Source organism: Porites lutea, chromosome 9, assembly GCF_958299795.1.
Source record: "Porites lutea chromosome 9, jaPorLute2.1, whole genome shotgun sequence".
NCBI classification, from domain to species: domain Eukaryota; kingdom Metazoa; phylum Cnidaria; class Anthozoa; order Scleractinia; family Poritidae; genus Porites; species Porites lutea.
Genome location: NC_133209.1, coordinates 17,756,371 through 17,783,367, shown reverse-complemented (window position 1 = coordinate 17,783,367; position 26,997 = coordinate 17,756,371). Strand labels below are relative to the sequence as shown.

The following is a 26,997-nucleotide window of genomic DNA, read 5'->3' as shown; positions in this document are numbered from 1 at the left end:
GAGCATTCTTGTCGAATCGTCCGCTACGTGGCTTTAGCATCATCGTCGCAACCAAACCGCTTACTCCGCCAACCAAATGCACAGCACTGCACCCAGCAATGTCCACTGCGCCCATTGTATGGAGAAAACCGTTTTCATCCCAAATCCAATGTGCCGGGAAGCTGTATGTCAGACTGTTCAGGAATGAGTACAAGATGTAGGCTTTGAGTTTGATTCTTTCCGCCATTGCACCAGAAACAATGGTGGTCGCTGTAGTGGCGAATGAAAGCTGGAAAAAATACTTGGAATACACCTGACCCATTCTGCTTCCCTCTGCGTCTGTTAAGAAATAACCCAATCCACAAAATGGATTCCCTCGCTCTACGATGCCGAAACTGAACGCAAATCCAAAAAGCCAATACGAGAATCCACCAAAAATGACGTCCACAGCGTTCTTTACCATGATGTTCGCCTCATTTTTCATGGAAGCCATCCCGGATTCTAGGAGACCGAATCCTGACTGCATTGTAAAAATGGTAAATGCATTTGTCAAGATCCAGGTTGCATCATCATGGTCAACAATAGTGTTGTTACCATTTTCCTGTCCTGTACTATACATTTATGTTCTCTATCCGAAGTAGCTTGGACGCTTTGCTTATCCTTCTAACTTTCTGTCGATTATTCCAATTTGTAGATCTTCCGTTTACGTTTTATAAAAAATAGAGATAGCACCTGTTTTTATGAAAGGCTATTTTATGGTAAACAGATCCCAATTCAAAGGGATAAGGCCGAAACGTACTCAATAACTCTTTACACTAGGCTGTTAAGTAAGACTTAAGAGCTGCTAAGTTTTCCTTAACCAAAAATGCGTGTGTGAAGGCCTAAGTAGAATCTCAAGTAACTGTACTTTACATCTCATTAAAGACGGGAAAGTTGAAACGATTCAAGAAAGTTTCAAGTGACTTGAAAATCATCCTTAAAACCGACTTGGCGAACTTTCGGTTTCTTGAGCTTTGAGAAAGGGGAAGCATGTCAATCAATCTTAATTACGTTGCGTGGGAAAATAGGCTTAAGTAAACCTGAAGTAAAAAGATAGGTTGTGTATGAAGCTTTCTTTAACTTGAAGAATTAAAAATTTTCTTATCTTGAAATACTTCTTGGCTTATTTAGGCTCTAGTTTAAAGACCACCATTCTTTCATTATCTCTTTAGCCTGCCCATGACGCCTATCAATAATTCTTCCCCATGTTCAGTTACCATGGCAACCTGTATCGCACATGCTAGTTATCTAACTGTTAAAACTACTTAAGACTCATTAGCATATTAAACTGAGGAGGTTGTCATTTTTGCAGCTTGAACCAATGGGTTATACATTGAAAAAAAATTAATCTTTGTCAATGCAAGCATTTAATTTTTAAGGTACTCTAGTGATCACGAAATAACAAACTGGAAAAAAACTGGACGCACGTAGGCTTCCAGTAGCCACACAAACCCCGTGAACCGAAAGACAAACGAGAAAATGTACTTTATTTTACTTAAGTTTTCTTACGTTGAGGAAAGCGAGATCCATGTGGGAGCGACGTTTGTTTTAAACATTTAACCAAAAATGGAGCTCACATTAAAGTACTAGCCGAGACACCGAACAAAAACACTGCACTTGACTCAGTTATTTCTAATCATTTCGTTCTGAACTTTTATTGAAACATTTCCGTTTAAATCCTGATATTTTCAGCATTTTGGAGTAAAGTGTAAACCACATGGCCACACAAACAGAGAGTGGTCTACCTGTTTGGCTAACTAGCTAAATAATAATACGGGTCCGACTCATCATCCGGAATTTTTCAGCCAAAGCCGTCACCACACAGCTGCCTAATTGCTAAATCGTGGCTGCCATAGCAACGTAATGACGCCATTTCTTTATTTCATGACGGCTTTTGTGCCGATGACGTTCGATCAGGCCTTCTTCTTTCTTTTCCTTTTACTGTTTTCGGGGAAGAGCGACGCCTGATCGCAGGTTATCACGTAGGTTGGTATTTATTTTGGAAAACAACAAATCGATCCGGCGCAATTTGCGAATGGACAAAGGAAGGAAGGAAGGCTGATAATACAGTACAATACAGTCAGGAATATATAGATATTTTTTTGTTATGATATTTCGAAAGGCACGGACTTTCGTCTGCAGGGTCTTACATACAAATAACGACGTCAAGCTAAATGAAGAATAGCGTTCACGATATTATAACAAAGTGTCAAAATAAAAACTGAAGGAAAATGGTGAACGTTGAACCGGTATATGAACACAAAAACCGTTGAAGTCGTTATTCAAAAGAAATTTGAAATGTAAAAATAGTATAAATAAACACAAATCATTGCCAGAAATTAGGGACAAGATGGCGGTTGCGCGTGCGCACCAAGGCCACAATGGCTGCGAATTCGTATAAGAAAATGTATGGAGAAAAGGAAACTTTTTCAAATATATCGATTATGAGCTCACGGGTGTTCGGTGCACGACTCGAAACATGTTAAGTGCTGTGCAACCTTCGCATCTGGGTTAAAAATAGCTAATTAGAAGTAGGTTTACTTACTTCCCGAAGAAGCCACTTTTATCTCTCGTTGTACGCTCCATTTCTCCATACATTGTCTTAAAATCTTGCCGAAGTCATGCGAAATACTCGTCGATTAGAGGATAAACCCTTCACTGAAGTAAATTTGCACGACTCGATATCACTTCTGCGATGGAAGATGTTTCCAAAACAGTCGTTAAAAGGACGATTTTTGCACTGGAAAATACTTCCAAAGGCGCATTATTTCCCTCAGTTTTCCATCTGTAGTCCAGTAATGGACGCCATAGTTGCGAATGACACATTTCGGTCGGACAAAGCTTCACAACTCCAAACCTCACCGAATCGCCATTTTGTTTGTTGCTACAACTCTAGAGATGCTTCACCGGATATAAACTAGGTTCCAGGCATTCAAAAATCCTCGATTAGCCTACCAGGCTTGGTTTTAAAACAAAATTGTCACGAAAATGTCACGAAAATGTCACGAAAGGTACAGCCGCGTACTGTTTTGTTGCTATCAGCCGCTCGGCCCAGTATAAACCTAACATTTTCTTGCAAGATGTTTCATTCCAGCTTTTTTCTTCGTAAAACAGATCCACAGAGCTCAAATTATTTTAACGATCGCAGGGGATACGCTTTCCCTGACTACGATCGTTTTTGTCCGCCATTTTGGAAATGAGATTCCGCTGACAATTAATCACGGGCGCGAAATGTCCACTATTTCTGGCAATGGGGAGGACGGTATTACATTTCATCTTTCTTATTTTAATACCCAAGGATTCATGAGTCTTTTCATGCTTTTCTAGCTTTTCACATACTGTCTCTATTGGATTTTATGATTTCAAGTGGAATAAGTATAGCTAGTGTCGTTAGCGGGTTGATCATTTATTTAGTAAGAAAATATTCTGAGACTATGGTGGGTTTGGAGATTTTAGTACACTAGCGTTTTGGTATCTCTTTATTGCAATTCAATTAAGTTCATTTTCCCACAATATTTAAGTTAGTGTTAAGTTACAGCCTTTTAAAAAGTAAAACCAACACAAAGTCCAGTTACCTTTTAGGCGTGTTTGAAAGTTTAATTCTGCAGGTTTAAAGGGAAGGCGATCACCGAGTTCAAAATAAAAGTGCCGTGAACAGTCTTAAAAGGGTGTCTAAGAGATTTGGGAGATAATTCAAAGATTGTTCACCGCACTATTGAGAATTTAGGTCCATCAGTTAGATAGTTTTTTAATTGTCACTATTATCGAAGCCCTTGCATTCCAAGTTGAGACCAACTTACGCATGGTACGGCAGTGCAACCGCTGCTTAATACATCGGAGAAACTAAACGAAGACTTAAAGACTGTTTCAACGAACAACTCAGACCAGTTGACAACCCAGTGGCGGATCCAGGGGAGATGCAGGGGGCCCGGGCATAGAGACCGTCCCACCCCCTTATCTCAGGGTCTGGATGACCGCCCCCCCCCCCCCCCTTTATCTAATGGTTTGGATCCGCCCCTGCAACCCAAGAAACAAACAATTCTCCTGCAAGTAAATCGACCGTTTTTCCTCACTAGAGACTAATTTTGACATCAAGCGTCCTCTGTTATTTTTAATTGAGATTTTTAGTAATACCTTATTTTAGTTGCATTTCTAGCGATTTCAGACAATCTTAATCGGATGAGCATGAAACCGGACCCCTTACTAAGCATGCTCATACGCGTCTACCTAAGGGCCTCTTAAAAGGAGCTGTATCACAAAATTCAGACAAGTTAGGTAATTACAAAATGTCCGTTAAATTAAGAGAAACATAATGAAAAATAACCGCTTAAAACATTAAAAGAAGGGTAAAATAACACAACAGAAACAACAGATGCCACGGTTGGGCAAAAATGAAGAAGATTGAAACGGATTGAAATAGGGTTTTTGAAAACTGTTCAACCTAACAGTTTTTAAAAGTTGATCTCTGCTGTTCTCTGCTGTTTGCAACTTCAAAAATAATGCCCAGGAGACATATTTGTTTGTCTTGAATCTCTGATTTTGTCATTTAGATGTAATTTATTTACTTACTTTACGTTCCATAGAGGTTGAGGCCGAGTAATTGGCAAAATTAAACAAAATGAACTGGACTGCTGTGACAGAGCTCCCTTAATCTCTGGCTTTAGCGCCTAAAAACCAGGCATCTTTTCAAATTTATTGCCTCGAGTTTGATCGCGGATCCTTACAAAATTTAAGCATTAGTAACTTAAAAGAGTGCATAAGAAAAGGCATTTCGCTATCTCTTACTTACAAAGGCTGTGGTCGCTTTTATAACTACGTACTGGACGTAGTTACACGAGAATGGTCACGGTATTGATAAACAAGACTAAAAGAGTTGTGGGTATCTTGATCTTGATTAAATACACTCGCGCGCCCACTTTACATTAGATCTCTACGGAGACCATTTTGCTAGAGAAGTTTAAGTTCCGTTTTGAGACTTGAACGTCCAGTATAAGACAGACGCTCAACGTCTGATGACTTTACAATGACTTAAACGTTATCTTTTAAGTGTGTCATTCAGGTGCATCGCTGATGAAATTCAGTTCTATGATGATATCTGATATCCCCTGCTGTATAATAAGCCTTGCTTCTTTCAGCTGATGAGATTGCTTGATACCTCTCCTTCATGACTCTACAAGAGCATTTTTTGTATGGATAAAGGCACTACAAGTACTAGAAGTGACTTCAGCACAGGATTGAAGTAAAACAGCAAGTTGCTGTTTTAAATCGCACTCTATTGCAAATCGCACTTTATTGCAAAATTCAAAATCTGAATTTCAAACCAACAAAATCCAGATTTCCTAATGGAAAGTACACTTAATAATTTTCAGTTATTTAAAAAGTACATGTATGTCATGCTATAGTTAAAAAATCACACCCCTAGCCGTATGCCTCAAGAACTGCTCACTCAAACACTTGGGTGGCCCCATGTGAGGGAATCCAAGACAGTCTTGGAATCAACGCTGTGGATTCTGGATTTTAGGTACTGAAGTCCGATTCTTTGTCAGTAGAACTCCGATTCTGGATTCTTATCATTATTGGGATCTCGGATTCCTTTAGCTGTTTCCCGGATCCTAACGCCTAAGATTCCGGATTCCAGATGCAAAAGTTTCCCGGATTCCGGATTCAGATTTTGGAATCCAGATTCCAGAATCCAGATTTTTTGGTTTGGCTTAATGTACTATGTTAGCAGTACGAAGACCTCCTGACTGTCGCTCAAACGTCGTTTTCCATGGAGCTTCACGGTGTACTGGCGAAGAAAAAGAGTGTGACGGTGACCAAGGCATTGGCAGACGTTCACAGACGTTGGTCACAATCTTTTCTCATTACTGGCTTTGTTTACGTACCATAGTGGTCAGAGTTTTTCTTTTTAGCGCTAGAAGGTTGTAACCGAAAGAAATTTCAACGATCAACTTTCCACGAACGACTGAAATTTCTCCTTTTTGGTTGACAGAGAGTAGGTTGGGCGAATTTTATAGCGCAAAGTAAAGTAAAAGAAAAAAAAATAGAATCATGAATTTGTCTTTTACAAATAATCTATAGTATCATTTCATCAGTTTGATTGTTATTTATTTGCGCCTTTTTGTTTACAATGAAAAATCATTTTCGCTAGATGAGCAGCTGTGCATGTACCTTACACATAACTTCTTTTCCGACGTATATTTAGTCACCTAAATCTACCACGAAAATTGCCGATGCACACTCGTTCCATATTGTTGCAAAAAAGGTAAGACGCGTTGTTTGCTTATCCTACAAACTATATTAAAAACAATAAAACAAATAACATGGATCTGATTTCTTCCGACATCTTTAAGATGACATGGTGCCGGCAGTCAGCATTCTGAAGTCTTTACTTCACAGCCATTTAAACACTTTTTCAAGCACAAGTCAACACATCACACTGTTAACGCGTCCGTCTTGAGAAGGCTTACTCAGGCAAGTGAGCAATTAAGGCTGCCTAATGACTGGTTTGGCTCAATGTACTATGTCAACAGTACAAAAGCCTCCTGACTGTCGCTCAGCCATAGTATCCAATAGAATTACACGGTGGTGGACTGGGAAGGAAAAAGAACCTGAAGGTGATCGAGGTGTCGGCAGGCGTTGAAAGTGTCTCTCTGATTCACAAGAAATCGTTTCCGGACCCTTTTGGTTGATGGGAGAATTGCCTGACACACACAAACAAACGGGTTGACTATAGCCTCGTTCAATTCCATGTTGAACGATGTCAGCGCCCAGTAGTTCTTCCTGTGGGGATACGCGCATTCCAACCAGCTTATCGACCAATAGTAGTTCAAGAAAAGTAACAATTGCAGTCCATACGGAAACAGCTACAATCGCAAGTGCCTGTACTCCCAAAAAACTCCAAGGACCACCCTTAAAGATCCCGACTCGAAACGCCTGGAACTCCTTAGAAAGATTGTCATCGACAATATCTTTCTCAGCAAACAGGCCAACAGCCAAGAGCCCCCAGACTGAAGCAAAGAGGTGGATTGGAACACAGCCAACAGGGTCATCGATTCGGAGTCGATCAAGAAGAGACCATCCAGGACATGCTATTAGAGCACCCACTGCACCAATGAGGATTCCTTCCCAAGGACGAGCCACAGTGCATATTGCTTCAAATTGAATCAGCAAAAAGTTGATCAATTTTAGACCATCAAATCAGATTCATTGCTTTATTAGTATCTTCAATTAATGTAAAGACCTTTGATATTCGTCCTTAGTTTCAAGATGGCGACCACTTATCGTTAAAACAGGCCATGATTATACAATTTACTAGCTCCCTTTGGCTTTGATGGTCATTGGCAATGACTTAATTGCAGGCGAGTATCAAAATGGTGTCATCCGCTCTCGTGCTCAAAGTGGGAGTGGGAGCGGATTACTTTATCTTTAAAAATTTGGTATCTCATGAAGCCAAAAACGATTGATTGTCGTGTGATTTTCCCTCTGAACAAGAACTCTTGCACTGCTCGTGCAAGAGAAGCCCCCCAGGTTTCCAGTTTTTTGCAGTCTTCGTGTTCTTGAAGGAAAATGGTATAGCAACGTCGGGAAAACTGCAAAGTAGTAGCAAATTGAAGACAACAAAAGGCCCAGGCAAAACTATACTTATTACTCATAAAAAGCATAATGACTAAAGCATGTTTAACAGGACGTTTGTTGAGATGAAAGCTATGGAAAGTCTTCAGAGCAAACTGGTTTACAAATAAACGTACGTAGAATAAAGTGTATTTCCCTTTTTGACAAAGTAAGGTACTTGTTTGAGTGTAGCTCTTATCACAAGCGTGATTCTTTATTTTGGGTAAATAGAGGGGGAGTAGTGGGAAGGGATGTTAATAGACGGCAAGGAGTAGTAGTAGGGAGGGAGGGAGCAGTGGGTGGGGGTTAAGTAGTGGGAGGGTAGGGAGTAATAGCTAGTATGATTAGCAATCTTTGGATGAACTACGAGCCATTTGAAAAATTTTCAGAGTGCGTGAGTTTTAAAACCCAGTACAAGCGCCTCAGGTTATACACAGTCATTAACCCAACCAATTTCCTTTTAAGAGGTTGTCGATAATGTATATCTCTAGTCATTACACAATTTAAGAAAATCATCTTTATCAGTAGACAGTAAAAAAGGACTTACTCAGTTAATTTCTAAAGTATATCAGTTCTTATTTACTCACTAACCGGTGATGGACACGAGACCTGATATGATTCCAGTGACGAAGCAAGGTATGTCCAATTTGTTTTTGTAGACAACGTAACTAAAGAGTACAAACAATTGAAACTAGCCTTACAACCAATCATGCAAGAAAACAGGCAACTGCGAGTATCCTCAATCAAATAAATGAGTGGATAAAACTTAATAAAACATCGTATAAGAATAAAAGTTTTGAAAACGTAGGTATCTCGAACAAATATTTATTCAGTTTTATGGAACATATTTGTTAAAAATCCCTAGGGTTTTTAACAAAACCCATAAAAAAATCCCTGGACCAAAAGTTGACCAAAAAAAAATTTACCATGTTGAATTTCCGAACCTTAAAAATCTCCATATAGTATTAAATGATATAACACGAAAATAGAAATTAGCCTACGTAGCAGGCGTCGAAAGAGTTTGGGGATTGGGAGGAAGGGAAAAAGGGAGGCGGATTGGGGAGAGAAAAATTCCGGATTCGAAAATTTCAGATATAAAAGATAATCCTTCGATCATCCCCGTCACTTGAAATCCACAAACCGCCTTCCGCCCCCCTCCCCCCCTTCCCCTTACTCCCCCACTGGGCCTAGACTACGAATAGTCCCTCACTTTCTTCAGGGATAGTTAAGCGAGAAAAAACGCGAGAGCACTTAAAATACGTGCCTTGCTTCCCCTCGCGTGCGCCGATTTTCACGTGCACTGTGACTGGACAGTTTTTCATTGACACTGAATTACTTTGGACCAATTTGAAGCAAAAGGTAATTTAATGATGACACTTTATGATAGGGTCTAGCTATCGAAAATATATAAAATGTCAGCAAGTCCACAGCAACAAACCAATGAGTGGTGCCAGACCTGCCAGTTGTAGACCTGGATCAGTACAATTAACCTTGTAGAAAAATATGAAACGGCAAACTGATCCTTACGGCAAGGCGATGAAGAAGTAAACAAAAGAATAAAACAAAAAATATATTTAAACAAACTGCCCAATATTTCGGTTTGAAAACAAACCTCCTTCAGGGGCTAAAAGAAAAATAAAAATAAAACTTTTTCTAGCTATCGATCCTGGACATATCTGTGAGCTTTGGGAGGAACTTCCCACGTACCTGTAGGCGGTTCCAACAATTCCACCTCCAATAGCTCCGTTTATCGTCAAGACCGCTGACCTAGTGCAAACAAGTTTTTACGTAAATTGAATTATTTGATATTGCTCTTTCCCCTTCCCTATTCAGTACTTGCTCATCACTAAGAGGAAGGTTACCATCAGAAACAAAACTGGTATAAAAAGGAAATAAAGAACGAAAATTCAAATATATATATATTATTAAAAGGATGAAGTAACTAGCTTAACTGGAATAAAATACTACAAAACTCTCTCACTAATCAAGAACTGAAGATATACCAAGAGTGTTCTTTTACATCATTGTATTCTTTTCTTTTTTCTGGTAAAAATGTGTAAAGTTTGGGTTAGCTGACCGCAAGAATGAAAAAGAGGCAAACTCGGTGTGGGTAATGTTTTGGTATAACTGAACCTGCACGGCTGCGATCGGCTAGAAATTTGCGAGCTAAGCATCAATTTCAAGTATGAGAACACTCAAAAGGCCAAAGCAGGAAAACAGCCATGTTGACGAAATCCTGCATGACTGGCCTTGAGCCACTAATAAAGAAACAAACACTAACTAGAAAAAAATAAGGCAGATTTAATTAACCGTTAAGATTGAAATAGTTCAAAATACTTCACAATACGTGTTAGTGCGTATTCTGCAAAATAAAACCACATAAATTATCTCCAGGAAAATGTATATGTAACACACAAAACGTGATAAGTTATACTTTAAGAGACTTGATTTATACGATCCGCGTATTTCGGTTGCTAGAAGAGCAGACGTTTTAACAAGTTCAGGAGAGATCTCGCTGTAGATAGGTAACAGCTGAAGGACTCTAAAACCTCTTGCAAGTGTGATGACCAATAGGTGGAAGTATGATTAAAAAAAGGGCTCTTTATACCGTAAAAAAAAAGGTGTGAAGAAGCGGGGAATCAGGGGAAGGGTGAAAATGCCTAGCAAAACATTATGTACCTTAAAATTCGGAAAGTTTTGTGCCGTACTAGAAGAATGAGAAAAGTCTTGAAAATACCTTGAAGCAAGCTTCCATCTCATGCCAGTTATCCCAAATGTACTTCCGCAGTTGAAGCCCAACCATCCCCACCACAGCATGAAAGTCCCTAAGAGCACATTTGTCGGTGAAGCCATTTGTTTTGGAGGAGAAGTCTTGTCGAATCGCCCGCTTCGTGGCTTTAGCATCATCGTCGCCACTAAACCGCTTACTCCGCCAACCAAATGCACAGCACTGCACCCAGCAATGTCCACTGCGCCCATTGTATGGAGAAAACCGTTTTCATCCCAAATCCAATGTGCTGGGAAGCTGTATGTCAGAGTGTTCAGGAATGAGTACAAGATGTAGGCTTTGAGCTTGATTCTTTCCGCCATTGCACCAGAAACAATGGTGGTCGCTGTAGTGGCGAATGAAAGCTGGAAAAAATACTTGGAATACACCTGACCCATTCTGCTTCCCTCTGCGTCTGTTAAGAAATAACCCAATCCACAAAATGGATTCCCTCGCTCTACGATGCCGAAACTGAACGCAAATCCAAAAAGCCAATACGAGAATCCACCAAAAATAACGTCCACAGCGTTCTTTACCATGATGTTCGCCTCATTTTTCGTGGAAGCCATCCCGGATTCTAGGAGACCGAATCCTGACTGCATTGTAAAAATGGTAAATGCATTTGTCAAGATCCAGGTTGCATCATCATGGTCAACAGTAGTGTTGTTACCAGTTTCTAGTCCGGTACTGTACATTTATAATCTCTATCCGAAGTAGCTTTATGAACGCTTTGCTTATCCTTCTAACTTTCTGTCGATTATTCCAATTTGTAGATCTTCCGTTTACGTTTGATAAAAAATAGAGATAGCACCTGTTTTTATGAAAGGCTATTTATGGAAAACAGATCCCAATTCATAAGGCTAGGACCGTCACGTACTCAATAACTACTTTTACCAATATTGGTTGTCTTTACGCTAGGCTGTTAAGTAAGACTAACTGCTAAGTTTTCCTTAACCAAAAATGCTTGTGTGAAGGCCTAAGTAAAATCTCAAGTAACTTTACTTTGCATCTCATTAAAGACGGGAAAGTTTCAAGTGACTTGAAAACCATCCTTAAAACCGACTGAACGGTTTCTTGAGCTTTGAGAAAGGCGAAGCATGTCAATCAGTCTTAATTATGTTGCGTGGGAAAATAGGCTTAAGTAAACCTGAAGTAAAAAAATAAGTTGTGTGTGAAGCTTTCTTTTACTTTAAGAATTTAAAATTTACTTGTCTTGAAATACCTCTTAGCTTATTTAGGCTCGAGTGTAAAGACCACCATTCTTTCATTATCTCTTTAGCCTGCCCATGACGCCTATCAATAGTTCTTCCTCATGTTCAGTTACCATGGCAACCTGTATCGCACATGCTAGTTATCTACTGTAAAAACTACTTAAGACTCATTAGCATATTAAACTGAGGAGGTTGTCATTTTTGCAGCTTGAACCAATGGGTTATATGTTTAAAAAAGTTTAATCGTTGTCAATGCCAGCATTTAATTTCTAAGGTACTCTAGTGATCACGAAATAACAAACTGGAAAAAAACTGGACGCACGTAGGCTTCCAGTAGCCACACAAACCTTGTGAACCGCCAGACAAACGAGAAAATGTGCTTTATTTTACTTAAGTTTTCTTACGTTGAAGAAAGCGGGATCCATCTGGGAGCGACATTTGTTTTAAACATTTAATCAAACGTGGAGCTCACATAAAAGTAAGCCGAAACCTGACACACAGTTACCACTGAACAAAGAATTACCGTTACGCAACATAACGATTTTCACAGCTTGAGACACCGAACAAAAACACTACACATGACTCAGTTATTTCCAAACATTTCGTTCTGAACTTTTATTGAAACATTTACGTTTAAATCCTGATATTTTCAGCATTTTGGAGTAAAGTGTAAACCACATGGCCACACAAACAGAGAGTGGTCTACCTGTTTGGCTAACTAAATAATAATACGGGTCCGACTCATCATCCGGAATTTTTCATCCAAAGCCGTCATCACACAGCTGCCTGATTGCTAAATCGTGGCTGCCATAGCAACGTAATGACTCCATTTCTTTATTTCACGACGGCTTTTGTGCCGATGACGTTCGATCAGGCCTTCTTCTTTCTTTTCCTTTTACTGCTTTCGGGGAAGCGCGAAGCCTGATCACAGGTTATCGCGTGGGTTGGTATTCATTTTGGAAAACAACAGATCGATGCGGCGCAATTTGCGTATGGACAACGGAAGGAAGGAAGGAAGGCTGATAATACAGTACCTACAGTCGGGAATATATATATTTTTTTGTTATGATATTTCGAAAGGCACGGCCTTTCGTCTGCAGGGTCTTACATACAAATGACGAGGTCAGCTAAATGAAGGATAGCGTTCACGATACTATAACAACGTGTCAAAATAAGAACTGAAGGAAATGGTGAACGTTGAAAGTATATGAACACGAAAACCGTTGAAGTCGTTATTCAAAATAAATTTGAAAGGTAAAAATAGTATAAATAAACACAAATGGAAGGAAGGCCAGTTACATTTCGTCTTTCTTATTCTAATACCCAAGGATTCATGAGTTTTTTCTCTCTCGATGAGGTATGCTCTTCTAGCTTTTCACATACTATTGGATTTAATGATTTCAAGTGGAATAAGTATAGTGTCGTTAGCGGATTGATCATTTATTTAGTAAGAAAATATTCTGAGACTATGGTGGGTTTGGAGATTTTAGTTGGGTTGAAGTGGCAGATCCAGACCTTCAGATAAGAGGGGGGCCCGATCATTTAAACCCTGAGATAAGAGGGTGGGACAGTCTCTAAAAAAAATTTTTTTCGGCCCTTCGGGCCTCAGTTTGGGCTAAAAATAAGGGGCTGCCCGGGCTCCCGGCCCCTCCCCTGGATCTGCCACTGGGTTGTCAGCTGGTCTGCGTTGTTCGTTGAAACGGTCTTTAAGTCGTCGTTTAGTTTCTCCAATGTATTAAGCAGCGGTTGCACTGCCGTACCATACGTAAGTTGGTCTCAACTTGGAATGCAAGGGCTTCGATATAAGTGACAATTAAACAACTATCTAACTGATGGAACTAAATTCTCAATAGTGCGGTTAACAATCTTTGAATTATCTCCTAAATTTCTTTGACACCCTTTAAGACTGTTCACGGCACTTTTATCTTGAACTCGACGATCGCCTTCCCTTTAAACCTGAAGAATTAAACATTCAAACACACCTAATAATAATAATAATTATTATAATGATGATAATAATAATAATAATAATAATAACTTTATTTCTATAGCGCTCTTATCCTATGTTCAAGGCGCTTTACAGTCATGTAAACAACATTTTTGAAAAATATTTACAAATTTACAACCATATCCTAATATATTTACAATGGGTAAAAAACGAAAAAATTAAAACTAAAGCAACTATTAAACCATTTCATTCATAATGATAAAAAAAGGGAAAAATTAAAACTAACGCAATATATGCAAATCTATAAAAACAATGATCCGTTATTACTGAATTTAGTAAACCTAAATAATAGCACCTAAATAGTAAGAGAAAGACTTTGCAATGACTTAAACGCTATCTTTTAAGTGCTTCGTTCAGGTGCATTGCTGATGAAATTCAGTTCTATACTTGGCTAAGTTACAGCCTTTTGGTGAGTAACACCAACACAAAGTCCAAACAAGGCCTCTTAATCTCGGGCTGTGGTGCGTAAAAAAGAGGCAATTTTTCAAATTTATCGCCTCGACTTGATCGCGGATCCTTACATAATTGAAGCATATTTAGTAACTTACAAGAGCACATATGAAAAGGCATTTCGCTATCTCTACTGAATTAGTAATTAGTTATAAAAGCGACCACTGTTTGTGTAAGTACACAGGCAGTGGTCGCTTTTATAACTAATTACTGGAAGTAGTTGCACGAGCATGGTCACGGTATTGTTAAACAATTAAAAGATTTAAAGTTCTTAGATGATATCTGATATCCCCTGCTGTATAATCAGCCTTGCTTCTTTCAGCTGATGAAATTGTTTGATACCTCCTTCATAACTCTACAAGAGCATTTTGTGTATGGATAAAGGCACTACAAGTACCGGTAGTGACTTCAGCACAGAATTGAAGTAAAACAGCAATATGCTCTTAACCTAGACCCTGTGAAAGCGATTTTAACCTCCAGCATGACGGCCAATAGAGAGATTTAGAGTTACTTTTACGCCAAACGGCAAACGTGAATTTGTATAACGTGACCAAGTTTTCCCCTTAATTGCCCTTTACTGCACGTTATAGCCAAATTCGTTGTATCGCGTTGTCTGTTTGCAAACTACGAAGGGGTTTTTCTGTTCGCTCAATCATTCGAGTGGGCGTGGAGTTAATGCAAATCACACGGCAACGCACTCGCCCAGCTTGGCCCGCAAAAACAAAATTGACAATGACCCTAAACTGCTCAAGAATAGCGAAGGAAATTGCGATGATGAGAGGAATTTTTGCTGAGGGCAGGAGGCAGACATTGCTTTATTCTTGCAAGAGACAAGAATAAGAAAGATCATAAAAAGCTTCGAAAACTAGTCGATCATTGCCTGAAACAGAGCGAAACAGGGCGATCACAAACAGCGAACCTTCAAACGCAGAAAGAAACAAAGTGGATCGAAATGCACCAATCACAAATAACATCTGTTTCCTAAGAGGTCCGCTAAGATGATTGACGGAACAGAAAGACCCAAAATTCCTTCGAAGTTTGCAAAGCCCGCTGCGCCATACAACGAATCTGGTTATAATTACTTCTACAAAGAAATAAGTAGTTTCACGCCAGTTTTATCCATAAGGATTGTTCTGGACAGTTTTTATCTGTTTATTTTCTATTTTGAGAAATTCTTATCTTGAATCTGACGTTTGCTGTTTGCCTAAAAGGTAACTCTAAACATGTTAGGCTTTTGTAGATTGTGCTAGCATAATTTTTAGCATTATTTGAGAAAACTAGCATAATTCTTCCCATTTTTTTATAACGTAGCACTGCTAGCATAATTCCGCATATTTTGACAATTATCGGAACATTTTTGGGCTTTGACAGGTACGTTGATTCCCAAATCCCAATTATACGCTGACGTTGTTCGATGTTTTAGCGGTATTTGCAGTTTACTGATCCCAGAAATGGGGGCCTAGGACTAGGGTGTACGGGAACAGGGATGTCCCATCCCATGGCAAACCATGTCGGTCCCAATACCTCTCATAGGCAAGGCTACAAAAATGGCGTCAGCTATACCAGCCGATTCGAACTAAAACTTACAGCTCCCTCAGAGAAATGACGGGCCAGGACCAGCCACAATTGCGAGAGACCGTTATATAGTATAGCTAACAAAAATAAACGGCTTCTGATTAAAAAAAATGTATTTTTGGACTTATTCGCCATGGTTTTTGAAGAGCACAAAAATAGCATAACTTGGAAAAACGAGCATAATTTTAGCATAATTTGGCTAAAAAAAAGAGCAGTACTACTGGCATATTATGCTACTTTTACTAGCACAATCTATATACTTCTCCATCTCTCTCCTCTATTAAAACAGGGGCACCCAACGACAATTTTCGGAAGAATATCTGTTCGGAAGACGATTTGAGATCTAGAATTTTAGAAACATTTGTTGTAAAATTTCTTACTTGCCTGCCTCTCCTAGGATTTTCGAACATGTAAAAAATAGTAAAATTGCCTATTTTTAACGGATTTTTACTCTAAAAAGGTCACCTAGAATTTTCGGGAGCCTTTTTTCTGGCTGAAATTTTCGAAAAAGTAAGTTTTGATCCCTATTATTTTCGGATCACTAGACTTTCAGCTAGGAAATCGGAACAGATGAAAAATTTTTAGGGGATAAAAATGTGCCTATATCTACCTTTTAAATACTAAAATACGTTTAACAATGCTATGTTTAAGTGGTTTTGAACTATATTCTTGTTGCGTGCCCCTGTTAAAATCAGTCTCCAACGGCTAAAAAACTTTTCGAGCTGCAGGGTCGCAGGGATATCTATTTTTGGCTAACACCCGCTGACCAAAATGCCTGAGTGTTCTAAAATTCGTGTTGAGATTCGGCAGTTGAGTGATTTGTTGGTCAGTCAGCTTAAAATTCAGCTGTCTAACTCATGGATCGCCTTCTTCAACCAGTAGTGGGAGACAATGGGCAAGAAAAATTTTGTGTGGAGATGATGAAACGGCTCAATATTCAGCGAAGGAATGAACATCTTTGCGATGTGATTCTAGAAGTTGGTTCCGGCGACCATCAAGCTCGCTTGAAAGCCCATAAAATCGTGTTATGTGCAGTGAGTCCGTTCTTTTACAATGCGCTGAACATTGAAATGACGGAAAAGAAAGAAGGAGTGATCAAACTAGAACAAACGAGCAAGGCTGTAATGGGAGAAGTGTTGGAATATCTCTACACGGGACATGTTGACATCAATGAACATAATGTCTTTGATTTGTTGCAATTAGCAGATTTTCTTATTGTCCCAAGTTTGAAGGTGGCATCAGTAGAGTTCATCTCTGAAACGCTGTCTTCCTCGAACTGTTTACTGGCTTATTATTCCGCCAGCAGGTACCAGTGTCCGGACTTGCAAAGACAAGCAAAAGATTTTATCTTCGAAAATTTCATGAGTGTCACAGAATCGGCTGATTTTCAGAACTTAAAGGGCGAAGAGGTTGCAGAGTGGATTTCAAGTGATGAAATCCAAATAAACAGCGAAGAAGACGTCTTTCACGTGATCGTAAAGTGGATGGAAGGACGCGATCATAAAGAACGCGAAGTATTTTTTGAATTATTTCGTCACGTTAGAGTGGTGTACATGTCACGCAACTTTGTGTTCAAGGTGGTTCTTAGTCATCCTTTGGTAAAAGACAGTGCAATATGCACAGAATTTGTATTAAATGCACTGAAAGAGGTTTCAAGTGGCAGTGAAGATTGTTATTTTGCCAAGCCACCAAGGAAATGCCTTAACAATTGTGAAGATGGGCTTGTTACTTGTAAAGGAAATAAGACATATTGCTACATTCCTTCAATTAACAGATGGTACAAGATGGCGGACATGGTACCAGGAGAAAATATGATTGGCAACAGAATGGTTGCATGTCATGGAAAAGTGTACCTGATGAGAAAAAAAGATCGTATCAAATGTGCACTGGAACGTTACGATCCATCAGTAAACTCTTGGGCACCTGTCATCTCACTCCCATCAGTGATGCAGAATTCAACACATCTATTTGGGGGTGTAGTTAACTTCCAAGGTTGTCTCTATTTTATTGGTGGAGGGAGTGATCGTGTACATAAGTATAATCCTGATACAAAGCTGTGGCAGGAGGTAGCACCAATGAGTGTTGCTAGGTGGGGTGTGTGCGCTGTTGCCGATGAAAGTTCTTTGTATGCAGTAGGAGGCATGTCTGGTGATGGAGTGCTGGACTTAGTGGAAAAATATGACCCTGAAAGAAACTCTTGGAATAGAGTTGCTTCAACTGCTGAGAGAAAGATGTTTTCTTGTGGCGCTATTGTGAAAGAGAAAGTGTTTTTGTTTGGAGGATTCTTTGGCAACAATGGAAATGAAACTCAGTTCTCAAGTTGTATTGAAATGTATGATCCAACATCAAATGTGTGGTCTATTCTACAAAATACAGATGTACTAGGTTTTACAAGTGCTGTAAGTTTCAAAGAAGGTATTTATCTGGTACGTCATGAGAGATATAATATTTCCTTGTATAAATATGATTTTGATAAGAAGGAACTACTATCATGTGCTGAATATCATAGTTCATGTGATACTGATTCCAATCAGTGGCTAACCTTAACTTCCCTGCGAATCCCAAAAGACTCCTTACAATCATTTGTACAACTCAAAAAAGTATAATTATTTTTATCTTGCCTATTCAAGAACATAACATATTGTTGATGTACTTTATGATTATTTGGAAAGGTGCATGGAATGACTTCACTCCTCAGCCATTTAAACAATAATGAACTAGCACTGTGTGCTCAGTAACAGTTTTTAAGGAGACATCAGAGCTCAGACATTTATCCTATAATTACAACATTTTGTGCAAAGTGAAACTACCACACAACACATAAACTTTGGCCTGAGACCAATTTAAACCCAAAATATGGGAATTAGGAATCTGGGAAATTTTTGCTTCTGGAATCCGTAATCCAGGAAATTTTGCTTGTGGATTCCGGAATCCTGGGCTTTGGAATTATGAATACACCTCAAGGAATGCGAAATCCCTTGAAAGATTGGAATCCGGAATCTAAGTTCCACTGACAAAGAATCCAGAACCGTCGCCAAGGAATCCAGAATCCAAGACTGTCTTGGAGTCCATTATATGGGGCAACAAAATACTTAGTTCCTTTCCTCTTCCTGTCTGCACCTTGTTTGTCTTCAAAAGCCCGAGCCATTGGTTGATCATAATTATCAAACAACGAAATTCATTGGCTTATTAGAAGAGATTTCGTCTTTTTTATACTACCTGGATACATGCATGAGTTGCAATAAAATAATTGACTAAAGTTACATTACATTAGTAGTGTGTGTTCCAAAGAGAAAACAACAATCAAACATGAAACAGTAGATGTTCATAAACAAAACACATTGTAACATCTTTAGTGCAGTAAATTAAAGATAAGTGGCTTGCATCTGGTATTCTGATTCTCTCAAACAGACTGTCTATAAAAACTCCTTCACCCCTGCCTGTTGAAGTGTCTCTTTTTGCCTCTGTGCATTCAGTTTAATTGAGTACTTGACTTGGCAGACTTCCCACCCCATTGGAATTTACTTTTTCGAGGTTGTGGTTCAAATTGTTTTACAAATGAAAAGTGGAATAAGCAGGGAGCTGGGAAAGATCAGGGAGAACAGAAATTGCAATTTGTAGGGTAGGCATAGCGTTGAAACAACTAGATGGTGCGTTGAAATCCTTTTTTGGATTTCGCACTTGAATGCAAAATCCAAAATCTGGACTTCAAACCAACAAAATCCAGATTTCCTAATGGAATGCACAGTAATAATTTGAAGTTAGAGACTGATCATTAAAAAAAGGGGGATCAGTCATAACTGAGAACCCAAACTGAAAAATGAAAACTTTAGGAGGATTCAGAGTGGACCACTCAAATTTGCTTGGAAAATGAAGATGTTAGAGGGGGGGAGGGGGGGGGGGGGCGCTGATCGCGAAAGTCATCAAATGTTATTACGGGCGATCACTTCAGTGAAGTAACATTCAAAGTGGGGATTGGCTAAATTTCACGTTGTTTAACCCCAAATCCTCAGCTCCCGCCCCCACCCTCCCCCCCTCCCAGGCGATAAATAATGACCGGTCCCTTATTTACACACAACTTGTATGTCATGCTCTGGCTAAAAAATCACGAAAGGGAATCCATTACAGTCTTGGATCCTGGATTCAACGCTGTGGATTCCGGATTCAAGGCACTGGACTGGGATTCTGGATTCTAATCATTATTGGGATCTCGGATTCCTTGAGCTGTTTCCCGGATCCCAATGCCTAAGATTCTGGAGTCCAAATGCAAAAGTTTCCCGGATTCCGGATTCGGATTTGTGGAATCCAGATTCCAGAATCCAGATTTTTCGGTTTGGCTCAATGTACTATGTTACCAGTACGAAGACCTCCTGACTGCCGCTCAAACGTCGTCTTCCATGGAGCTTCACGGTGTACTGGCGAAGAAAAAGAGTGTGACGGTGACCAAGGCATTGGCAGACGTTCAAAGAGTCTCCCTGATCCGCAAGATATCGTTTCCGGACCATTGCTGTTGTCGGCAGTATTGGCTGGTCCACAGGAACACACGGATTGACTACAGCTTCGTTCAATTCCATGTTGAACGTTGTCAGCGCCCAGAAGTTCTTCCCTTGGGGATACGCGCATTCCAACCAGCTTATCGACCAATAGCAGCTCCAGAAAACTAACAATCGCGGTCCACACGGAAACAGCTACAATCGCAAGTGCCTGTACTCCCAAAAATCTCCAAGGACCACCCTTAAAGATTCCAAAATCCTCAGAAACTGAGTTTTCGAAAGTGTCTTTCTCAGCAAACAGGGCAACAGCCAAGAGCCCCCAGACTGAAGCAAAGAGGTGGATGGGAACACAACCAACAGGGTCATCGATTCGGAGTCGATCAAGAAGAGCACATCCGGGACATGCAAATAGAGCACCCACTGCACCAATAACTATTCCCTCCCAGGGACGAGCGAGAGTGCAGATAGCTGAAAATTGGGATTAGATTAGACACATTAGATACAAATTTAGGACCATTAAGCTTGCTCCCTGTCAAATCAGAATCACTGCCTTTTACCCCATCAGTCAATGTAATGAGCCTCCTTGATAATTGCCGTTTTCGAGACAAAGACCTCTCACCTTGCCCACTGATTATTATTTGAAAACAAGTTGCTCAGAATTGCTGTTTTTTTTTTCCAAACTGGGCTTTTCCTATTCTATAGTCACCGGCCCGCCTTTTTCCAGCACTTGCATCAACATTGATCATAGGTACGCCAATCACGCCATTCGTGAAAAAAACTAACGTTTGCATGTGAAAAAAAGCTGCCTTTTGATTTAAAAAAATCATTTGAAAGAAACACATGTAATCGAAGTTTTATCATGACTTGAGGTGTTTGTGCTTTTTCTCAATTATCGACTCTCATTTAACTTCCATTTATTTCTGTTTTTTTTTTTTCAGGTACATTTACGAGATCAGTTTGGGTTTTTGGGAAACTGACCACCTACCCCTCCCCTAAGCCAACATTAACACTTACTTCTCACTTAGGGCAAAATGTTGGATTAGGCGAGGGGTAGGTGGTCAGTTTCCCAAAAACCTAAATTGCTCCCATTTACGCAGGTACGTACAGGAGAAGAGACCGCTACGCCCCTGGGCTCTTTAGCCCGAGGGAGGGGAGAGGGGGCACTCAAAGTAAATTTGCGTAGGGTTGTGCCTTAGGAGCCTTCCACACCTTTCCTTGTTTAAGACAAAGATCGTTCATTTCGCTACCCTGATTCATTTCGTTTCGCACACAGAATTCTTAAGACAGCATCAAAGAATTAGATTTTTTGAGGAAAAAAGTTTTTGGTACAAAACATGTAGGCCTCGGCAACCTTTACATACTCTTTTAAAGGCTTTGGGTCTCTCCAAAAAATTATTTGGAAATAGTTGATGTACTATTTATTGTATAAGACTCCAAATAAATAAAACATGTATGGGTGTATGCATGTATGTATGTATGGACCCACCCCCCCCCCCCCCCCCTTGGGTTTTTGATATGTTGCAATATTTCGAAACGATTTTGCCTTCAGTGGAAAGCCTTTGATCTTCCCTACAAGATGAGGTATATTTTATCGGTGGTGACGCCGCTGAAGGTCTGTGACGTCACCAAACATGGTCACCATCTTGGCCGCCCTCTTGGATTTTATCAAGAATTAGAAATAAGGTAAAAACAGTGACAAATTAATACTTTTTTGGGCTTAACATGTAAAATAACACATAAATAATTACTTTGCATCATTTCATCCACAAGTTTTACTTTTATTGTTGAAAAAAGTTGAAAAAACATGCATTTCCACTCAAAAATGGCTCGACCACCTGCTACTTATGACGTCATATCTCATAGTAACTGACCATCAGTAAACTTGTCTCAAAATGTGCGCGAAGAATAAACGAACAGCTACAGAAAACTTCAAGTGACGATGTTTTATCGTCTAGGAAAAAAGTCAGAAAAACCTTATGGAGGGTGGCAACCGCCCCTCTTCCCTTCCCCCTTGTACGTCCGAGGGTTAAGACTCAAGATCCTGAAAACCATATCCTGTTCGGCAGTACATACCCGTTTTAGCCAAATAATGGAGTGCCCTTACTGGAACCCCTAAAACCGTACTCTCAGTCGATCTCCCACTTTGAATCTGCACTGACCTGTGATGGACACGAGACCTGATATGATTCCAGTGACGAAGCATGGTATGTCCAATCTGTTTTTGTAGACAACGTAACTACAGAGTAGGAAAAAAAACGGATTGGCCTTTCATTAACCATGCAGGTAAACAGGCGAGTATCTTAAATCAAAAAAAGGACTGCACTAAATAAATAAAAAGAAAAACAATACTTTGGAAACGTAAACTCTCCAACAATTAATCATTAATTGTTTTTAATGGGACCAAGAGCCATAATGTGAGACATTCGCCTTTTTTCCGAGAAATTTACAGTGAAAGATTATATTTCTAATACTAAACTAGAAAAAGGCGATCATTATTACATCCAAACACGGTAAAACGATCTTTTTTCCATTACAAATTTATTCTAAGAAAACTTTACAAAAAAATGTCCCGAAAAGCGCATCCTATTTTTTGTAATTTCAGTTATTATATATGCCCATCCTGGGCATCCTATAATACTCCTCAAATCGAATTAATTCAATATAGCCGCCGTATCGGTAAAAAGGTCAATACATACAGTTAGATGGTAAGCCGTGTGACTGAACTGACTTAACAACAGGGATGATTCCAATCGCAAGCAAGGTCACTATTACCCCAGTGTCGAGTGAACCAAAACATTGTTTTATAAGTTTCTCAAATCTAAATGAGCTGTTTTTTTATATCTGACAGAATAATTTTGATTTGGTGACCTTTTATGAGGCTTTTATTCACGACAACAGTTAACGCAGGTATCAAGGTTTAGACCCGAGAGGGACAGGGAGGGGTGATACGGGCTTAGGTACGTGTGACAAGCATAAAATATCCCTCCCTGATAGAGAGAACAAAACCGTGTGCAGTGCCAGATCCAGACCTTGAGATAAGAGGTGGCGGTCATCCAGACCCTTAGATAAGGGGAAGACTGGTCTCCCCAATTTTTTTTTTCGGCCCTTCGGCCCTCAGTTTGGTTTAAAAATAAGCGGGGGGGGGGGGGGGGGCGGGCGGTCCACCAGGCCCCTTTCCTGGATCCGCCACTGCTGTGTTAGCTATCACTAAAAATCTCCAAGCGTGTAATTAGCGTTCTATCCTGGACAGGTATATTCTATCGTAAGCTTGAGCAGATGGAAGATAACAGCTCATATACCTGTACACTGTCCCCACAATTCCACCTCCAACAGCTCCGTTTATCGTCACAACCGCCGACCTAGTGGAAACAATTTTTGGCTTGAATTAAATGGGCGGTCATGATTGTCATTTAGTTCCCTTCCCATTCAGTACTTACTCATCACTAAAACACGATCACCATCAGAGAAAAGGCGTTAAGAAAGTAACTGGGGTGGTATTATTTTGAATCAGATCACTGAATTAATGACAATGACGAACAACGAACAAATCAACAAACTATGTTACATACAGGGGTATTTCACCTGATCTGGCGAAGACATTTAGTATAGAAAAAATTCCAAGATTTAGAGCAAAATTTGAGACAAAAAATAAATTTTTCGTACGAATTGCTGGACTTTTATCAAAGACGTGAAGTGTTACGCAACCTTGACACTTCACATCGCTGATGAAGTTCCAGCGATTTGGAATTTAAAAAAAAAAAACAAATCTCGCCCCCAGGACTTCTCTGTTGTCATGGCCATAGCTTGTATAAGTATTTACCAAATCGCTGAATAGCAATTTTCGCGCGTTTTGATAGGTTCGCGTAACTCGGAATATCCTTGGCGCAAAGAACGCGTGTCTCCCTGTCGTGCGCCCGTTATTTCTTGCGGCCACTACTTGCAAGCGCCTGCTACGCAGGTTATGTAGAGAATTAATCTCATGCTGAATTTGCAGCAAAATCATAAAATTCTCTTGACAAAATCCCCGAAATAATTGTAAATTGTAAACAAAGTTCCTACTAAGTGACGTTTTTAGTTTACAAAAAGTATATCCAACTGATTTGGTAAATACTAAAACAACTATCCCCCTCAGGGTCGGTGAACAGCGGTAGTTATATACTTCGAGGTATATATTACCATATTCACCTCCCCTTCAGGGGATAGTTGTATATTATTGATGTAATTTGACTAGATATCACCAAACGTCTTCAAAATTTTGTCAACGCTAGCTAGTAATGAAGAATTAGCCAATGACAAGAGTCAATCAGAAAAGGATAAATATTTGGAATAAATAATAATGCTCGTTTTCTGCAGGCCACCTTGCTGCCACTAATGGACAGAACGAAGAACAGAATTATAACTTTAATATAATATAAGTTGAGTGACTTTATTATAGCCGGCCAACCCATGATAGGGGTTTAGAATGGTAAATTTGAGACTTTGAGAAACGCGAGACGCTGCTGGCTTCAAAATTTGAGCCGACCAAGACACAAAATCACCCGAAAAACGAGACTTCGAGACACATCAAAACGTGTTGTTGGATATGCTCTAATCAGGACATTTCCCGAGCTGAAACAGCCGCTGAATATCTGATCACCTCTTGCCAAAGATGATGACCAGTGAACAGTTTCCCTCAAGATAGCAATTATGCAATCGATAATCATTACGTAAGAGCACTTAGTAAAACCAAAAAAAGACAAAAAAAGGGCGAAATGGAAGTATTTCTTAAAAATTTGCCACAACGCTGGGAATTTGTGTTAATTCTGGCGGTATCTCTTAGGGCTGAGAAAAAGAGAAAGGTGTTTAGATTAGGTACCTTGAGGCTAGCTTCCATCTCATGCCAGTTATCCCCAGTGTACTTCCGCAGTTGAACCCCAACCATCCCCACCACAGCATGAAAGTCCCTAAGAGCACATTTGTCGGTGAAGCCATTTGTTTTGGAGGAACATTCTTGTCGAATCGTCCGCTTCGTGGCTTTAGCATCATCGTCGCAACTAAACCGCTTACTCCGCCAACCAAATGCACAGCACTGCATCCAGCAATGTCCACTGCGCCCATTGTATGGAGAAAACCGTTTTCATCCCAAATCCAATGTGCTGGGAAGCTGTATGTCAGAGTGTTCAGGAATGAGTACAAGATGTAGGCTTTGAGTTTGATTCTCTCCGCCATTGCACCAGAAACAATGGTGGTCGCTGTAGTGGCGAATGAAAGCTGAAAAAAATACTTGGAATATATCTGACCCATGCTGCTTCCCTCTGCGTCTGTCAAGAAATAACCCAGTCCACAAAAAGGATTGCCATTCTGTATGATCCCGAAACTGAACGCATACCCGAACAACCAGTACGAAAATCCACCAAAGACGATGTCAACAGCGTTCTTTACCATAATGTTTGCTTCATTTTTCAAGGAAACAAACCCGGATTCTAAAAGACCGAATCCTGACTGCATTGTAAAAATGGTAAATGCACTTGTCAAGATCCAGGTTGCATCGTCATGGTCATGGAGTTCTGTGTCGCCGTTACTATTTCCCTGCTGGGTGGTTTCATTCATTTTTCCTCACTCCCCGAAAAGTTTGCTCCTCCTTCCAACTTTTTAACGATTCTTTAAAAATATAGTTTTCCTGTTTACTTTTGATACATACATGCATGTGTTTTTATGGAAGGCTATTTAATTGAAAGTAAGATCTAGATCCCAATTAAAGGAGCCACGTCTCGTTATCCCCTTAGGTAGTAATAGGTTTACGTCAACGCATTTCCCTGAATTGGTTTTATTATGTTTCTCTTCGGTTGCTTAATGAAGCCTAATAATTCTTAGCCACGTTCAGTTACCATGGCAACCTGTATCGCACATGCTAGTTATAAAATTATAAAACACTACTCAAGACTCATTAACAAATAAAATTGAGGAAGTTAGTATTTGCAGCTTGCGCAAATGTCTTATTAACTGAAATTAACTTTAAGTATTGTGTAACTTCTGTCATCGCTTGATTAAAAATACTAGAATTTTCTACAGCATTCTAAGTGTTCGCGGAGCACCAAAGTGGACAAACGTGACGCGTGAAAGTTTCCAGAAGTCCCGAGCAACGCAGACGAAAAGCAGGATTCACCTTCACCTCTTTACTAAGAATTTACCCAGGAACCAAATAATCGGCTCCTGTTTAATTTAACCACGATCTTGGATAGGAGCGGTACTTTTTAGTCATAATTCGCACCTTGATACTCAACTTTGACAACAAATATTAAAACTGGTTAAACGACTTGCACTGGGTTTTTAAAGGCTAAAACTTTTTTCGCACCAATTGAATTCCAAAAATGATGGTCCAGTTTGTTATGTAAGGCTATATTGAAGCACTCAAACGGTTTCCTGTTATCTGTTGTTACAGATGCTAAGAACGGTGGATTAAAACTTTAAAAAGGTTGGGCCAACCTTTTCAAGTTTTCCGGCTATGGCTCTGTAAAAATCACCCCAAAAATATTATGATTAGAGCTCCCTGATCAAATTTGTTTGATATCCTCTGAAAATTTAACCCTAAAATTAAAAGAAATAATTAGGGCATCAAAGGGATTTGAAGCCGTCTGTGGCCTCTGCTTTAGCGCTGCCTTCTCTACCAGACGAGTTATGAAGACCCGCACTTTGGGAGCAACCAATTTTTTTTTTAGTTTTCCTTAATCCATGAAAGGAATGAAACACAGAATCAGCAGTTCACATCATCTTCATTCTATGAAGATTCATTTCTTAGCCAGCGCTTTTCTCACTGTAAGGTAAGGTAAGGTAACGCATTTATTTAAAGAGGGTAAACATGTGACAGTTATGAAAAAAACT

At 39.7% G+C, this 26,997-nt stretch overlaps 4 protein-coding genes across 4 annotated transcripts in view; 1 reads left to right on the top strand and 3 right to left on the bottom strand.

Annotated features, from left to right (window-relative positions):
* The window catches only part of LOC140947674 (putative ammonium transporter 3), a 924-nt gene extending 218 nt beyond the window's left edge, over positions 1-706 (bottom strand). Inside the window, exon 1 of the mRNA XM_073396843.1 lies at positions 1-706. This exon is cut by the window's left edge and continues 218 nt beyond it. Coding sequence (XP_073252944.1) covers positions 1-598 — 598 coding nt within the window. The 5' untranslated portion in view covers positions 599-706.
* A 5,411-nt stretch (positions 707-6,117) lies between these two features.
* LOC140947908 (putative ammonium transporter 3) lies at positions 6,118-11,070 on the bottom strand. The gene is made up of 4 exons (XM_073397127.1): positions 10,370-11,070; positions 9,340-9,399; positions 8,224-8,300; positions 6,118-7,172 (listed from the first exon to the last, which is right to left on the bottom strand). Exons 1-4 carry the CDS (start codon positions 10,999-11,001, stop codon positions 6,532-6,534), a joined length of 1,410 nt encoding a protein of 469 aa, XP_073253228.1. The 5' UTR covers positions 11,002-11,070; the 3' UTR covers positions 6,118-6,531.
* Positions 11,071-16,471: 5,401 nt separating this feature from the next.
* On the top strand, positions 16,472-18,419 carry LOC140948021 (kelch-like protein 11). The gene has a single exon (XM_073397244.1). It carries the CDS (start codon positions 16,501-16,503, stop codon positions 18,247-18,249), a length of 1,749 nt encoding a protein of 582 aa, XP_073253345.1. The 5' UTR covers positions 16,472-16,500; the 3' UTR covers positions 18,250-18,419.
* A 1,562-nt stretch (positions 18,420-19,981) lies between these two features.
* LOC140948981 (putative ammonium transporter 3) lies at positions 19,982-25,725 on the bottom strand. The gene is made up of 4 exons (XM_073398238.1): positions 24,992-25,725; positions 23,436-23,495; positions 22,296-22,372; positions 19,982-20,604 (listed from the first exon to the last, which is right to left on the bottom strand). The coding sequence occupies exons 1-4, from the start codon at positions 25,723-25,725 to the stop codon at positions 19,982-19,984; spliced, it is 1,494 nt and encodes a 497-aa protein (XP_073254339.1).
* Between the last annotated feature and the right edge of the window lie 1,272 nt (positions 25,726-26,997).

Bases quoted from the DNA above. Each gene is read 5' to 3' on its own strand.
- LOC140947908 (XM_073397127.1), bottom strand. From the start codon at position 11,001: ATGCAGTCAGGATTCGGTCTCCTAGAATCCGGGATGGCTTCCACGAAA. The intron at 9,400-10,369 runs GTATTTTCAAGA...TGTTTGCACTAG, and splicing joins AGATGGAAGCTTGCTTCAAG to GTCAGCGGTCTTGACGATAA. The intron at 7,173-8,223 runs GTTAGTGAGTAA...TTCAATTTGAAG, and splicing joins AGGTCTCGTGTCCATCACCG to CAATATGCACTGTGGCTCGT.
- LOC140948021 (XM_073397244.1), top strand. From the start codon at position 16,501: ATGGATCGCCTTCTTCAACCAGTAGTGGGAGACAATGGGCAAGAAAAA.
- LOC140948981 (XM_073398238.1), bottom strand. From the start codon at position 25,725: ATGAATGAAACCACCCAGCAGGGAAATAGTAACGGCGACACAGAACTC. The intron at 23,496-24,991 runs GTACCTAATCTA...TGTTTCCACTAG, and splicing joins AGATGGAAGCTAGCCTCAAG to GTCGGCGGTTGTGACGATAA. The intron at 20,605-22,295 runs GTCAGTGCAGAT...CCCAATTTTCAG, and splicing joins AGGTCTCGTGTCCATCACAG to CTATCTGCACTCTCGCTCGT.